At 41.6% G+C, this 17318-nt stretch overlaps 1 protein-coding gene across 1 annotated transcript in view; it reads left to right on the top strand.

Moving 5' to 3' along the window:
- Positions 1-8434, top strand: part of LOC141167328 (uncharacterized) — a 73675-nt gene extending 65241 nt beyond the window's left edge. Inside the window, exons 12-13 of the mRNA XM_073654750.1 lie at positions 6386-6498; positions 8302-8434. Coding sequence (XP_073510851.1) covers positions 6386-6498; positions 8302-8434 — 246 coding nt within the window. The remainder of the gene's footprint in view (positions 1-6385; positions 6499-8301) is intronic.
- The last annotated feature ends 8884 nt before the right edge of the window (positions 8435-17318 follow it).

Here is a 17318-nt window from a genome sequence, read left to right as displayed (position 1 = left end):
GAATGCCAAGAGTTTACAAAGCAAAAGGTGGCTACTTTGAAGAACTTAGAAAATAAGATATATTTTCAGTTGTTTCACACTTTTTTGTTAAGTATATAATTCCACATGTGTTAATTCATAGTTTTGATGCCTTCAGTGTGAATGTACAATTTTCATAGTCATGAAAATACAGAAAAATCTTTAAATGAGAAGGTGTGTCCAAACTTTTGGTCTGTACCTTATATATATATATATATATATATATATATACATTTTTTTGCATTTTGCAGTGAGAAATAAGTATTTGATCCCCTACAAACCATTATGAGTTCTGGCTCCTACAGACCAATTCGACGCTCCTAATCAACTCGTTACCTGCATTAAAGACAGCTGTCTTACATAGTCACCTGTATAAAAGACTCCTGTCCACAGACTCAATTAATCAGTCAGACTCTAACCTCTACAACATGGGCAAGACCAAAGAGCTTTCTAAGGATATCAGGGACAAGATCATAGACCTGCACAAAGCTGGAATGGGCTACAAAACCATAAGTAAGATGCTGTGTGAGAAGGAGACAACTGTTGGTGCAATAGTAAGAAAATGGAAGAAATGCAAGATGACTGTCAATCGACATTGATCTGGGGCACCATGCAAAATCTCACCTCGTGGGGTATCATTGATCATGAGGAAGGTGAAAGATCAGCCTAAAACTACACGGGGGGAGCTTGTTAATGATCTCAAGGCAGCTGGGACCACAATCACCAAGAAAACCATTCGTAACAAATTACGCTTTAAATGTTTAAAATCCTGCAGTGCCCGCTAGGTCCCCCTGCTCAAGAAGGCGCATGTGCAGGCCTGTCTGAAGTTTGCCAATGAACGCCTGGATGATTCTGTGAGTTATTGGGAGAAGGTGCTGTGGTAAGATGAGACAAAAATTGAGCTCTTTGGCATTAACTCAACTCGCCATGTTTTGAGGAAGAAGAAGGATGAGAACAACCCTAAGAACATAGTCCCAACCGTGAAGCATGGTGGGGGAAACATTATACTTTTGGGGTGCTTTTCTGCAAAGGGGACATGACGACTGCACCGTACAGAAGGGAAGATGGATGGGGTCATGTACCGCGAGATTTTGGCCAACCACCTCTTTCCCTCAGTAAGAGCATTGACGATGGGTCGTGGCTGGGTCTTCCAGCAAGACAGTGACTCAAAATATACAGCCAAGGCAACAAAGGAGTGACTCAAAAAGAAGCACAGTAAGGTAATGGAGTGGCCTAGCCAGTCTCCAGACCTTAATCTCATAGAAAACTTATGGAGGGAGTTGAAGCTCCGAGTTGCCAAGAGACAGCTTCAAAATGTTAATGATTTAGAGATGATCTGCAAAGAGGAGTGGACCAAAATTCCTCCTCATCATCAACTACAAAAAACATCTGACTGCTGTGCTTGCCAACAAGGGTTTTGCCACCAAGTATTAAGTGTTGTTTGCCAGAGGGATGCAAAAAAAAATATCTAATATATACAATGTGATTTTCTTGATTTTTTTTGGATATTCTAACTCTCAATGTTAAAATGAACCTACCCTTAAACTTATAGACTGTTCATATCTTTGTCAGTAGGCAAACTTACAAAAACAGCAAGGGATGAAATAATTATTTCCCCCACTATATATATATATATATATATATATATATATATATATATATATATATACAGTACAGACCAAAAGTTTGGACACACCTTCTCATTTAAAGATTTTTCTGTATTTTCATGACTATGAAAATTGTACATTCACACTGAAGGCAGCAAAACTATGAATTAACACATGTGGAATTATATAGTTAACAAAAAAATGTGAAACAACTGAAAATATGTCTTATAATCTAGGTTCTTCAAAGTAGCCACCTTTTGCTTTGATGACTGCTTTGCACACGCTTGGCATTCTCTTGATGAGCTTCAAGAGGTAGTCACCGGAAATGGTCTTCCAACAATCTTGAAGGAGTTCCCAGAGATGCTTAGCACTTGTTGGCCCTTTTGCCTTCACTCTGAGGTCCAGCTCACCCCAAACCATCTCAATTGGGTTCAGGTCTGGTGACTGTGGAGGCCAGGTCATTTGGCGTAGCACCCCATCATTCTCCTTCTTGGTCAAATAGCCCTTACACAGCCTGGAGGTGTGTTTGGGGTCATTGTCCTGTTGAAAAATAAATGATGGTCCAACTAAATGCAAACCGGATGGAATAGCATGCCGCTGCAAGATGCTGTGGTAGCCATGCTGGTTCAGTATGCCTTTAATTTTGAATAAATCCCCAACAGTGTCACCAGCAAAGCACCCCCACACCATCACACCTCCTCCTCCATGCTTCACGGTGGAAACCAGGCATGTAGAGTCCATCCGTTCACCTTTTCTGCGTCGCACAAAGACATGTTGGTTGAAACCAAAGATCTCAAATTTGGATTCATCAGACCAAAGCACAGATTTCCACTGGTCTAATGTCCATTCCTTGTGTTCTTTAGCCCAAACAAGTCTCTTCTGCTTGTTGCTTGTCCTTAGCAGTGGTTTCCTAGCAGCTATTTTACCATGAAGGCCTGCTGCACAAAGTCTCCTCTTGACAGTTGTTGAAGAGATGTGCCTGCTGCTAGAACTCAGTGTGACATTGACCTGGTCTCTAATCTGAGTTGCGCTTAACCTGTGATTTCTGAGGCTGGTGACTTGGATAATCTTATCCTCAGAAGCAGAGGTGACTCTTGGTCCTCTTTTCCTGGGGCGGTCCTCAAGTGAGCCAGTTTCTTTGTAGCGATTTATGGTTTTTGCAACTGCACTTGGGGACACTTTCAAAGTTTTTCCAATTTTTCGCATTGACTGACCTTAATTTCTTAAAGTAATGATGGCCTCTCGTTTTTCTTTACTTAGCTGCTTTTTTCTTGCCATAATACAAATTCTAACAGTCTATTCAGGAGGACTATCAGCTGTGTATCCACCAGACTTCTGCACAACACAACTGATGGTCCCAACCCCATTTATAAGGCAAGAAATCCCACTTATTAAACCTGACAGGGCACACCTGTGAAGTGAAAACCATTTCCGGTGACTACCTCTTGAAGCTCATCAAGAGAATGCAAAAAGAGTGTGCAAAGCAGTCATCAAAGAAAAAGGTGGCTACTTTGAAGAACCTAGAATATAAGACATATTTTCAGTTGTTTCACACTTTTTTGTTAAGTATATAATTCCACATGTGTTAATTCATAGTTTTGATGCCTTCAGTGTGAATGTACAATTTTCAAAGTCATGAAAATACAGAAAAATCTTTAAATGAGAAGGTGTGTCCAAACTTTTGGTCTGTACTGTATATATATATATATATATATATATATATATATATATACATATACTGTATACAGTTGTGCTCAAAAGTTTAGATACCCCGGCAGAATTTTCGGGGCCTTGTTTCAGAGAATAAGAATGATAACAAAAAAACTTTTTCTCCACTCATGGTTATTGGTTGGGTGAAGCCATTTATTGTCAAACCAAGTGTTTTCTCTTTTTAAATCTTAATGACAACCAAAAACATCCAAATGACCCTGATCAAAAGTTCACATACCCCAGTTCTTAATATCGTGTATTGCCCCCTCTAACATCAATGACAGCTTGAAGTCTTTTGTGGTAGTTGTGGATGAGGTTCTTTAATTTCTCAGATGGTAAAGCTGCCCATTCTTCTTGGCAAAAAGCCTCTAGTTCCTGTAAATTCCTGGGCTGTCTAGAATGAACTGCACGCTTGAGATCTCCCCAGAGTGGCTCAATGATATTGAGGTCAGGAGACTGAGATGGCCACTCCAGAACCTTCACTTTTTTCTGCTGTAGCCAATGGCAGGTCGACTTGGCCTTGTGTTTTGGATGTTGGAACGTCCAAGTACGTCCCATTCGCAGCTTCCGGGCTGATGAGTGCAAATTTTCCTCCAGTATTTGCTGATAACGTGCTGCATTCATCTTTCCTTCAACTTTTACCAAGTTTCCTGTGTCTTTGTAGCTCACACATTCCCAAAACATCAGCGATCCACCACCATGCTTTACTGTAGGAATGGTGTTCCTTTCATCATAGGCCTTGTTGACCTCTCTCCACTCCAGGCCGGCACTTTCTGCAATCGAGATCGTTACGCCCACGTATTTCAACAAACTTAAATTGTTAAAATTAATTTAAGAAACTTTGTAATATATCTTGACTCGCCCCCTGGGCCGCGGGGCACTCGGGACCGGGCTTCAGGGCAATGCTGGGAGTAGTAGTGGCGACCCGGTCCCGTGGCTCAGGATGGTCAGACCAGTGGCAGTCTTTTATATATTTTAGGTAATGTCCGACTACGCCACCCGTGGATTGCGGCTATCATGAACCGCCCCTGCAAGGCAGTCCCCTGAGGCTGATGGTGTGTGCAGCTGAGTTAGTATAACTCCCCACGGGAAGAGTGTAGCCTCAGGGCAATGTAGTAGATGGTGGGGGCGATGGTGCAGGGAGTCCCAGTACCGTTAGTGCTGGCGAAGTAAGAAGCACAAAGACAACGTGTTGCAGTCCAGGGTCTTTTACTCACAGTTCGTATACTCCAAGCCACTTCGGTACCGGTAGTGACTGCCCAAGCCGTGCTGTGTCCACCAGGCGAGGGGCTCGGTCAACCCCCAGGCAATTCAGGAGTATGGCACAGGACTCCCTTCTATCCTTCCTCTGGCTCGTGCCCCACCAGTGACCAAGCTTTTGTCCAGCTGCCGCGGATCTTTGCGGGTAAACGTGGGCCCCGTTTCCCGCTATCCTATATGGTGCCTTCCTAGCAAGGTTTAGCAGGGGGTCGCACCAAGTGATGATCACGACCTCCGGTTCTTGGCTGAGGATTATTTGCCTCCACCAATTTGGGATCCGGTACCCTTTTCTTGCCTGACCCGTCACCCGATTTCACGTTGGTCCTTAGGGTCCCTTCTGCCTTCTTGTTTCTGAGCCCTTCTACACTTTGGGTACTTCTCTTCCTTTTCCGTTCCTTTCTGTTTCTGTTCCTTTCTGTTTCTGTTCCTTTCTCCTGGCTCCGGCCTTCACCCTAGGCCTGCCTTTGAGCTGGGCTCCTACAGAGCCTCCGCTCCCTGTCTTCTCCTCTCACTGACTAGACCCAGAACCAAGATGGTGCCCACCTTTTATACCTTCCCCTAGAGTGTGAGCTCAGGTGACCAGCAACCAATGAGCTCCTACCTACGCTCAGAAACCGTCCCCTTCTGCTCCTACATCACTGGGTTTTCCTCCCCCTCCCCACTCCAGCCAGGGACATGGTCTGTCGTGCCTGCATTACTGTTTAAATGGGAGCACCGTTGAGCTGTCCCCCGGAAATGGGGTGTGTGTGATGCATGCAGCTACCTGAGCCCTGGTCCATACTCCATCCTTACCCGGGAGTGGAATACCACACCTCTGGCAGAGGTGCAATACCCCTGTAGCGGCCGAACCCTCGGGGCGCTACAATCTTATCAGAGGAATATGGTTTTTTTCTGCACTAATGAGCTACTTCTTCTCCTTTCTAATACTGACTCACTGAGGTGTCAGCTTACACAGCATGCTGAAGTCTATGGAAAGGGAAGTGAAAAGAGGAGTGAGGAGGACTCAGCACAGTGAAGACTGAGCTGCAGCTTCTAGTAAATTAGGTTTATTTTAGTGCTGAATTCACAGCCACACTGCTTAGTACAATGATAAATGTAGTACATGCTGCTGCTGATACTGCTGCTCTTTCTGCAGAGAGCAAGAAGAGCGGAAATCCCTTTTTTCTGTGTGCTGCAATGGGTATTAAAAATAGAGAAAAAGTCTGCAGAGAGGAAACTGAAGCAAAATACAGGATATAAGGCTTATAATGTCCAGAAATACTGTTATTCTTTGTGCACACATACAGGACATCTTACTCTAAATTTAAAAGGGAACTTGTCATGTCCCAAAGCAGTATTAATATGCACATATGGGGTTAATCTGCAGGTTTATAGTATTCTAAAACTGTGCAGCTGCTCTGAAAGCCCAGCTACAGGGAGGAAATTAACTTTATTCCTCACTGCACCTGCCAGCTATCAGTCAGAGAGGTGTAGCCGGCATTTGTTCAGTAACTGCTCAGTACATAGTTGGTGACAGTAGTATCCATGTCCCGGTGCTGACTAACAGTAGTGTAAACCCAGAGTTACTTTTTCTTGCAACTCTTTCTATGTGTCTATATATTGTGAAAACTGGAAATAAAATAGGTAGGTTAAGAGGAATTAACACTGCTTACCTCACTAACCCTTACTCAATATATATAGTCAAAAAAGATCTAACTTAACATTAAAGATATTGGATGTTTCTATTTAAACCAGTTTGTATGAGAAAAATGTCATTGAACACTGCATTATTTAAACACTCATATTTCTAGGAGTCTTTGAAGAAATTATTTACGCCGGGTAAGAAATACTGGATCGGACTGAGGCGAGACGCTAAAGAAGTTCACGTCTGGAAGTGGCTGGATGGGACACAAGTCACGTTTACGTAAGTACTAAAGGTTTCGTGTACTAGTACTAAGAGGTCCCAACAGGAAGACATAACCTCAGGGTTTAAGGTACAAACACAAGTTCTTAATTTACTTACAAAAAGTATGAACCTTGGTGGTTCCCGCTCAGCTGAAGAGGTTCACAACTTTCCCCCCAAAGTTTGGAGTAGTAAGTGGCACTGTTAGAGGATGGGGTACAGGTATCTATCTGATTAACAGGTGTGGTGAGCTCCTTTCCCAGTCTACAGTTACTATGATATTGGTTCCAGTGGTGGAGGCTAGGTCTCTGTGTCACTCTCTTTGCGCTTTATCTACTACAACATTTCACGAGCGTGGTTCCTAGGCCACACATGGCGCCAGTCTCTCAAAGTGGGTAAACTTTTCAACTGATTGGTTGAAAATTGCTTGCTGTGGCATCTGCCCGCACCTGCCAATGGCAACTGTTACAGAAATCACTAATTACATGCTCTCCTCCCTAGGAACATACTCTTACAAGTAGACAATGGGTTAGAAATAATTTACATTTTTTAACATAATTTAAAAATTTATATGTATGAACCAAAGGAGCACATAAGAGGATTAAAATAAGGTCCCCTTTTTTGCACTGATTGACACCATCACAACTTTCCACCTAATATTTTTTGGTACTTGTTTGGCTATCTTCTCCTGAGCCCTTATATTTATCTTGACTAGCATCATCGATTGTGAAAAATCTACAGGTTTTAACTGTCCTTTAAATTAAGCGAAGTGGTCAACCTGAGCCAAATCCATGTACCCTGTTGTACCAATAGGTGACTGCCTCCATGGTAATCATGGCAGAGATGAGCAGAAGGATACAAAATATCCTGGTATGATGCCAAGATTGGTCCTCAGTGGCGGCTGGACCAGGAAAGTGTTCACTTCTGCACGGCAATCTTCTGCTAGGCATTCCTGGATACCTCTGTGGCTTACTTGGCTCCTGCGACATCATACCAAAGAGGACCAAACTAGACCAAAATAACTTGAATCTTTTCTCATCTCTAATGCATGTCCTTCAGAATAATACATGTGTGAACATTTTATAGCATATGGATAAAACTATAAAGACACAACAACTTGACAAACGAGAAGTAGAAACACAAATTAAGCATCATCTCTTCTTATCATCATCTTAAACATTATGCTTGAGAAGAGTGTAAGGTTATAACATCACAAATCGGGACTGTCGCATCAACAACATTTATCACATATTCCCAAGATAAATTATGAATATATGATTGATGGAGATATCGTTGGCGAGACCCCCAACAGACTACCAAAATCATGCTGTCTTTCTGTAGTTAGGCAGCGCAAATCCAGCTGTCAATCAGCATGATGTCAGCAGTCACACCCCATCAACAGGAAGAGTTGCCCTGTTGATGTGGAGCAGCTGAATCGCCGTCAGGAGCATTCGGGGACTGCACTGAGCAGGTGCCAGGTAGAATGGTCAGATAGATAGCAACTACCTGCCTGTTAGTTTTTAGGTCCATAGTAAAGAAAAAAAATAAAATAGTCCTGGATATTCCCTTCAATGGACAGTTAGTGGAGCAGTGGTCGCACATGCTCACTAATGCATAATTTACACATTAGACTTTTGGACCATGCTTGTGATCAGTGAGTCAGACCCCTAGTGACAATACTTTGTGGGACACCCCCCTTTAAGTAACCTAACAATGGACTGGATCAGAAGTATCATGGATTGAGTTTTTGGAATTTTACCACTGATTGGCTTATATTACAAATTTGTTAAAATTAAATGCTTGTTCTCTTTGATTTATTTACAGCAACTGGGATGTGAATGAGCCCAATTATCATTCAAGCCGTGAGCACTGTGGAGAAACTAAATCAGGACCTTGGAACGATCGAAACTGTATAGATAACTTGTTTTATATTTGCAAAAAGATAAAAATGTGCTGAGATCCATTATATACACAGGAGAGGCATTACATGAAGCTACTGGCCCTAATGCAAGACCTGTACTAGGCTCTCTACCAGATTTATGCCATTTATATTGCGGGTGTCTTCTTATGTGTCAGAAGGGCCTGAGTTTATTGCTATCTTTATACTCCATATATCTTCACCACTGAAAACAAATCTATTCAAACCAAATAATCAGGCAATAAACCTGAAAGATTTAGTAAAAGACCTGGAATATGCCATATCATAGTGCAATTGCTACACACCTTTCTGAATGAAAAACTGTAGTAAATCAGACAGAACAATCTGAACTATGTCCCTATTTTTCTTCACAAAAATGCTGCAATTTCCAAGGCGTTGTAAAAAGTCTCTGAAGTAAAGGGGTTCTCTTCTCTCATCAATATAAATGAGTCAAATTGTAAAGTTCACAAGGAAAGAGTGCAACGCTTACAAGCTTTTTGCCATACACCCTGCAAGCGCTGCTCTTGAACTCGCTGTATCGCTGGTTCTCCCCATCTTCATCTTCAGTGCCCCTTAGCTCCTCTGATACTACAAGGGTAAAGCTGCTTCTGCTTGTAGCATGGGAGAGTGTAAAGTTTGGGCCAGCTGCACAACAAAGCCGATGGTCCAAACTGTCAAACATCCATTTGGGCCAGATGCACAACAATGCCGATGGTCCAAACTGTTAATCATCCATTTGGGCCAGCTGCACAACAAAGCCGATGGTCCAAACTGTCAATCATCCATTTGGGCCAGCTGCACAACAATGCCGATGGTCCAAATTGTTAATCATCCATTTGGGCTAGCTGCACAACAATGCCGATGGTCCAAACTGTTAATCATCCAGGAAGCACCATCCTCCAGGAAGTACGAGAGTGATGCTCTCTGAAAAAAACACATGAAAACATCTGGTTACATACTTCATCACATACATCATCTTCACATGTGCAAGTGCAGGTTGTTTGCTAGTATCTTGCACACGTGAAAATTATGAAGTTTTTAACTAGATGAATAAAGTTGCATTTTTACATTTACATTGGAATTTTTCTTTCCATGAATCTATTAGTGCTGCTCTGACATGTTCGTGGGCAATCACTGGTCGCTTCCCATTTGATTCTTCTGAAATTTTGTCAATTAATGTGCGTCTCTTTTTTCTCAACACGTTTCTTTGCGACCCTGCTGACTATTTGTAACAAAACTTTTGATGGTTTTCTGATCGCCTCAATATCTTAGTAATCTCAGGAGTGGTGCCTCCCTCTGTACAACTTGTACCAATTGTTCAAATAAATGATATACATCGTGCTCCAAATTATTATGCAAATACTATTTTTCTCAGATTTTCCTAAAAGGTTGATTTAAATGAGTCTGAATAATATTCAAATCATCAACCGTTGTAGTCTAAATCACATTTTATTGGACAAACATCCCAATGATAGCAGTATTTTTTTTTTTATTTCAAAACTAAAAAAAAACTCAAAACGCACTGTTCCAAATTATTATGCACAACAGAGTTTCCAAACATTTTACAGGTTGTAAAGAACTGTAACTCGTCATTTTAGAACATTAAGAGGTCACAATTACTGAATTCAAAAGCTTTTTCAATCAAAAACATCTTAACAAGGAAAGTTACATGCAGCTGGGTCTGGGTGAGGGGAAAAGAGACTTCCTGATTCTACACTTAGCAGAGAAAAGAGAAGAATTATCTGGGTAGAAAGGCAGAATGAGAAATTGTAAGTACACAGTGCTGTATAATATGATGACTGCAATATATTAAGAGGATAAAAACTTTGATGGGAGGAACTTTGACTCCTCCTTCCTCCACTTTTTGTTCTCATTTGAAATGAGATAATTTAGTTTTTTTTCATAGATAAGAGGAGTAATAAAAGTTTGATGTAACAGTCAGTCTTCGTGAAGTATCAGCACCAGTGTCCTATCTTGCAAACATACTTCCGTTCAACAGCGCAGCCTAAATCATTCCATTTTCCATGAGATTCAACACAATCCTCTGTCTTCATGTTATTTGGCTCTCCTTTATTCCAGTTGCTGGAGAAGAATAAAAATAACATTTGTATTAAAATAAAAATAAAATGAAATAAAAAGTGAATATATTTTTTGAAGGGTAATAATTACAACTCAGGTTTTATAAGATCAGTGAAAGTATGTACAGCAAAATATGCGGACAGGAAAAAAAAGAAATTTTCGGCACATCCATTGGTGAAATGATTACAAATTCTTTATTGGTAATCCATTCAAAAACAGGGCCCCACTTGATGAACAGAAAACCTGACGTGCTTCTGGCGTGCAAGATGCCCTTAGTTCGTACCAATCATGTAGTGAGATGTATGAAGTGCATAATGTATACAAATGAACATCAAAAGCATAACATGTGTACAAAAAAGTAATCAATGTAAAAAGAAAAGATAGTTTTTAAAGTTCATGCCATTTAGATATTTTGTATCAAGTAAAGATGAGCGGCAAAATTCGAATTCGCCTGATCGTGCGGCTTTTTCCAGGAAATTTGATTTTTGCAGAAGTTATTTTCTGCAAATTTAATGTCCCTTATTATGCTCTATAATAAACGTAATATGTAAAAAATAATAGACATCATTAAGGGTGACATTATACCAAGATGGAAGACATTATACCAGGATGGAAGACATTATACCAGGATGAGGGACATTATACCAAGATGGAAGACATTATACCAGGATGGAAGACATTATACCAGAATTGTGACATTATACCAACATGGTGGACAGTATATCAGGATGGAGACATTGTACCAGGATGGGAGATATTATACCAACATGGTGGGCATTATATCAGGATGGGGACATTATACCAAGATGGTGACATTATACCAATATGGTGGATATGATATCAGGATGGGAACATTATACCAGAATGGGGGGCGGTATACCAGAATGGGGGACATTATACCAGAATGGGGGACATTATACCAGAATGGGGGACATTATACCAGAATGGGGACATTATACTAGAATTGGGGAAGTTATACCAGGATGGGGGACATTATACCAGGATCACATTGGGGTTGAACACCTACAGTACAGACCAAAAGTTTGGACACACCTTCTCATTTAAAGATTTTTCTGTATTTTCATGACTATGAAAATTGTACATTCACACTGAAGGCATCAAAACTATGAATTAACACATGTGGAATTATATACTTAACAAAAAAGTGTGAAACTACTGAAAATATGTCTTATATTCTAGGTTCTTCAAAGTAGCCACCTTTTGCTTTGATGACTGCTTTGCACACTCTTGGCATTCTCTTGATGAGCTTCAAGAGGAGTCACCAGAAATGGTTTTCACTTCACAGGTGTGCCCTGTCAGGTTTAATAAGTGGGATTTCTTGGCTTATAAATGGGGTTGGGACCATCAGTTGTGTTGTGCAGAAGTCTGGTGGATACACAGCTGATAGTCCTACTGAATAGACTGTTAGAATTTGTATTATGGTAAGAAAAAAGCAGCTAAGTAAAGAAAAACGAGTGGCCATCATTACTTTAAGAAATGAAGGTCAGTCAGTGCGAAAAATTGGGAAAACTTTGAAAGTGTTTCCAAGTGCAGTTGCAAAAACCATCAAGCGCTACAAAGAAACTGGCTCACATGAGGACCGCCCCGTTCATTTCTAGGTTACTCGGGCAGGCGCTCAGGTCTCCGCCCTGCACGTTTGGCGCTCTTTACAGAGCCAATGAACATGCAGGGATTGCCAGCCAGTCACTGTAATGCCGCAGCCATGTTGTTTGTGGGCATTACAGTGATTGGCTGGCCGAAAAGCGTCACCTCGAGTATTTAAAACTGGGCGCCGCCATCTTGGACACAGTCGCTCTGGATTAGACAGTGTAGGGACAGCGCTGCTGAGCTAGGGAGAGATTTATCCTGCGAAATAGTTAATGTAGGGTCTGTAAAGGCTGCCAGAACAAACAAACAGTCCTTCTCAGGACTAATATCCATCCCAGATATTAGGCAGGCAGGCTGTATAGGAGACGCAGTGGTTATACCAGCAAACGCTGCATTACAGTCCTGTGTGCTCCTGTTTCTGAAATTGCTGGACTTAGCTCCAGGTCTCGGGGGCCAGTAAAAATACTTTTTTTTCATCTAAATCCTCTTTTTTTTTTCCTCCTTCACACTGTACAAATACCCGTCTTATTAACCCATTGGTGTCCCCCCCCCCAAAAAAAAAGTGTGTCTCTGATTTTTCAGACACAAATATATCTGTTGAAAAGAGTCTGGTATAGGCCACAGAAACAGAAGTGTGGTTTTGCAGTTCCACGGGTCAAATCTCTGTAGTATCCAGTTTTGGGCCTTTTGTATCTAAAAAAAACAGTTTGAGTGTGTCGCTCACTGTTCAGCCGCAAATATATATATTTAAAAAAGACGAGTATACACCAGTAAATTATAACTGTGGGTTTGCTGTTCCATGGTAAAAAATCTCTATTATCCTGCTTTTTGCATTTTTTGCAGTAAAAATAAAAATCTAATCGTGTCTCCCTGATTGTCCAGACACAAAAATATATCTGTTGAAAATAGTCTGTTGTAGGCCCGACAAATCCCAGTGTGGTTTTGCAGTTCCACGGGTCAAATCTCTGTAGTATCCAGTTTTGGACCTTTTGTATCTTAAAAAAAACAGTTTGAGTGTGTCGCTTACTGTTCAGCCGCAAATCTATATATTTTAAAAAGTCTGGTATACACCAGTAAATTAAAACTGTGGATTTTCTGTTCCACGGTAAAAAATCTCTATAATACTGTTCTTGCGCATTTTTTGCCTTAAAAAAACAGTAGTGTCTCCTGACTGTTCTAACACAAAAATATATCTGTTGAAAATAGTCTGTTGTAGGCCCGACAAATCCCAGTGTAGTTTTGCAGTTCCACGGGTCAAATCTCTGTAGTATCCAGTTTTGGGCCTTTTGTATCTAAAAAAAAAACAGTTTGAGTGTGTCGCTCACTGTTCAGCCGCAAATATATATATTTTAAAAAGTCTGGTATACACCAGTAAATTATAACTGTGGGTTTGCTGTTCCACGGTAAAAAATCACTATTATCCTGCTTTTCGCATTTTTTGCAGTAAAAAAAAAACTTTAATCGTGTCTCCCTGATTGTTCAGACACAAAAATATATCTTTTAAAAATAGTCTGTTGTAGGCCCGACAAATCCCAGTGTGGTTTTGCAGTTCCACGGGTCAAATCTCTGTAGTATCCAGTTTTGGGCCTTTTGTATCTAAAAAAAAACAGTTTGAGTGTGTCACTCACTGTTCAGCCGCAGATATATATATTTAAAATTTTATGATATACCCCAGTAAACAATAACTGTGGTTTTGCCATTCCACGGTAAAAAATCTCTATTATTCAGGTTTTGGTATTTTTTCTGTAAAGAAAAACAGTAATAGTTTCTCCCTGATTGTTCTGATTGTTTAACAGAGTCGGGTGTAGGCGAGAGAAATAGAACTGTGGTTTTCCTCTTCCACGGTTCTAATCTACTTTTTATTACCCTTTTTCCATTGATAGTGCGAGTGTAAGCTATTTTACTTCCTTTACAATGGGCAAGGCGCGTGGAACTGGACGTTCTTGTGAAGGTGCGTGCAGAGGACGGGGCCGTGGCCAAGGTGAAAATGTGCCACAACCAACAGCCACATCTTCTCGCTCCCACTTCTTGACCGAATTACTAGGGAAGCACAGAACAATACCAGTATTGCGAACTGATCAGTGTGAACAGGTTATTAATTGGATAGCAGATAATACTTCCAGTTACCTGGGCACCACCACTAGAGATGAGCGTTGTTCTACTCGAACTGTTCGCCAATCTCAAATTCGAGCTGTTTTGGGCGGTGTTCGAGCCGGTCGGCGAACACGAACAATTTGAGAAAAATTCGGCTGTTCGAGGTTATGTTCGATAACTGTTCGTGCACCAAAATCATAACTGGATTTTTTCTCAGTAATGATGAAAATTAATGTTAATACGCAGTTTGAGTGTACAGCGGGGCGGGGGGAGGGGCAGGGGATGGATCTCTGCAGGAACAATGAAGATCTCCATTTTTTTTTCTCTTTCCCGCATTTGCAGTGGGGAGGTGCAATCTGTCAGCCTATCAGCAGCGCACACACGGAGCGAAGTGCTTTTTTTCACACAAGCAAGGGCATGTGTGATTGGCAGTGTATGTCACATGTCCTTGCCCTATAAGACCAAGCCATTTTCCCCGTCGCCACCATTTTCTCACTGCTGCAGCTGCGTGTTAGACGGCACCGCTGTTGCTGTGTGCGCTATACCTTGTTAATTTCAAGCCAATTTTCGCACAAATATACAGATAGCTTGGGAGTAGGGAATAGTTGTGATTGCAGTCCTTTTAAGGACTAGGTTACAGCATTTCCTACGACTTTTATCAGGCAGGTCTGTGCTCTTAAATAGATAGATAGTGGGAGTAAAGACTAATTGTAATTGGAGTCCTTTTCAGGACTAGGTTACATCAGTTCCTATCAGTTTTTGCCAGGCAGGTCTGTGCCAGTGCTGTGCAAGTTTTTTTCACAGCATTTGGCTGAATCTAGCAAAGCTAATCCTTTTTGGCCTATTGCAGAGTGTGTTAGTCAGTGGAGTAGCCTATCTGTGTTGCAAGATATACCACCTGTGTATAGAATACCAATTTTTTTACTGCACCTAGTGAAGTAAAATCTTTTAGGCATAGCATCATTCTATTAGTCCATCTAGACTGACCTCCATCAGGTTGCAAATTAAAAATAATTTTTTTCTGCATCTAGCTCTGAAAAAATATTGGGTATTCTAGCAGTGTGTGGGACTTGGTCTATTAGTCCATCTATACTGACCTCCATCAGGTTGCAAATTAAAAATAATTTTTTTCTTCATTTAGCTCTGAAAAAATATTTGGGCTTCTAGCAGTGTGTGGGACTTGTTCTATTAGTCCTTCTATACTGACGTCCAGCAGGTTGCAAATTGAATATAATTTTTTTCTGCATCTAGCTCTGAAAAAATATTTGGGCTTCTAGCGGTGTGTGGGACTTGGTCTATTAGTCCATCTATACTGACCTCCATCAGGTTGCAAATTAAAAATAATTTTTTTCTGCATCTAGCTCTGAAAAAATATTTGGGCTTCTAGCGGTGTGTGGGACTTGGTCTATTAGTCCATCTATACTGACCTCCATCAGGTTGCAAATTAAAAATAATTTTTTTCTGCATCTAACCCAGCCAATAGTTTTGGCCTAATACCACAGTTTGGCCACTCAGCTCTGCTCGGTTACCATCCATTGTTTTTTTGTGCAAACAACTCCAGAGTTGTGAATTAGTTAACCACCAAAATGAGTGGAAAAAGGCCTGCTGCTGGTGGAAAGGGGAATAGGCGTGTTGGGAAGGGGAAAAAAGGTTGTGTCCGTGGGGTAGGTGCAGAAGAAAGACCATCTTCCAGCCAAACTAAAATGTCTACTTCTTTTAGCGGACAATGTGATAAGATCCCTTTCTTACGGCCACGCCAATCGCTACAAATTCCAGATGAGGCACAAAAACAGCAGGTGCTTCAACGGATATCAAGTGCTCCTTTAAGTGGGCTCTCCTCCACATCAACTTCAACATCACAAATACTCCAGTCCTCAAAGGTTGTCACCCAAATCGCACTTGCTTCCTCACAGCTCCCAAATCTCCAGCTGCCCGTCTGAGTATGAGGTAGAACAGATGGTTGAGTCTGCAGAGCTGTTTACTCATACTATAGCCTGGGAATCAGAGGTCGACTCCAGCGCTTCTGTGAATCCAGACGAGGAAATGATCTGCACTGATGCCCAGAATCTTTATGAGTCGGATCCAGGACCAGACGCAGAAGGTTCTGACCAGGGGCGGACACAGACTGTAGTGGGCCCCTGTGCAAGAAATTTTTTGGGCCCCCCCCCTGCGCTTCATAAGGCAACAAAGTTATCTAAACATAACCCCCCCCATGTGCATCTCTCGCCTCCCCATGTGCAGCTCTCATCCCCCCCATGTGCAGCTCTCATCCGCCCCATGTGCAGCTCTCATCCCCCCCATGTGCAGCTCTCATCCCCCCCGTGCATCTCCCATCCCCCCCGTGCATCTCTCATCCCCCCCATGTGCATCTCTCATCCCCCCCCATGTGCATCTCTCATCCCCCCCATGTGCATCTCTCATCCCCCCCCCATGTGCATCTCTCATCCCCCCCCATGTGCATCTCTCATCCCCCCCACTCCTAGTTAACTACTTGTATTTAAAACAAATAAAACTTGTTATACTTACCCCCATGCGATCCCTGCAGAATCCTGGCGCTCGTCCACGTCGCTGCCACATGCATAGCCATCAGCTTTTGTTTTGGCCAAAAGATTTTTAAAGCCGCCACCACGATAAGGTAGACTCTTCTGGCAGGGCCCTACTCTAACCTATTAAAATTTTCTTAAAATATCCAATACTCTTTTTAGATATATTTTTATTTAGTTTTCTTTAAGGGAATGTGTCATATACATTTTTTTTTAAAATGACCAATAATACCACATACAGGGAATACCGCCACACCATGACCAGACCACATATTACCACAACATAGTGACCGAATAATACCACACAGAAGGGGGAAAAACTGCCACACCATGACCAGACCACATATTACCACCACATTACTAATATTACCACCACATTACTAATATTACCATAAGTGTCATTATACACGGGAGCTCTATACATGGTATGTATAATGTAAGTGTCCAGGTAATCTAGTGATCACCAGTGACATTATACACAGGAGCTCTGTATATAGTGTCAGTGTACAGGTAATACAGTGATCACCAGTGACATTATACACAGGAGCCCGGTACATAGTATATAGTGTAAGTGTACATGTAATACACTGACTCACTGG

Source organism: Phyllobates terribilis, unplaced genomic scaffold, assembly GCF_046119375.1.
Source record: "Phyllobates terribilis strain yellow unplaced genomic scaffold, ASM4611937v1 Scaffold_11__3_contigs__length_659146591, whole genome shotgun sequence".
Lineage (NCBI taxonomy): Eukaryota > Metazoa > Chordata > Amphibia > Anura > Dendrobatidae > Phyllobates > Phyllobates terribilis.
The sequence above is the reverse complement of the archived record's forward strand: the minus strand, read 5'-3'. Positions and strand labels throughout refer to the sequence as shown.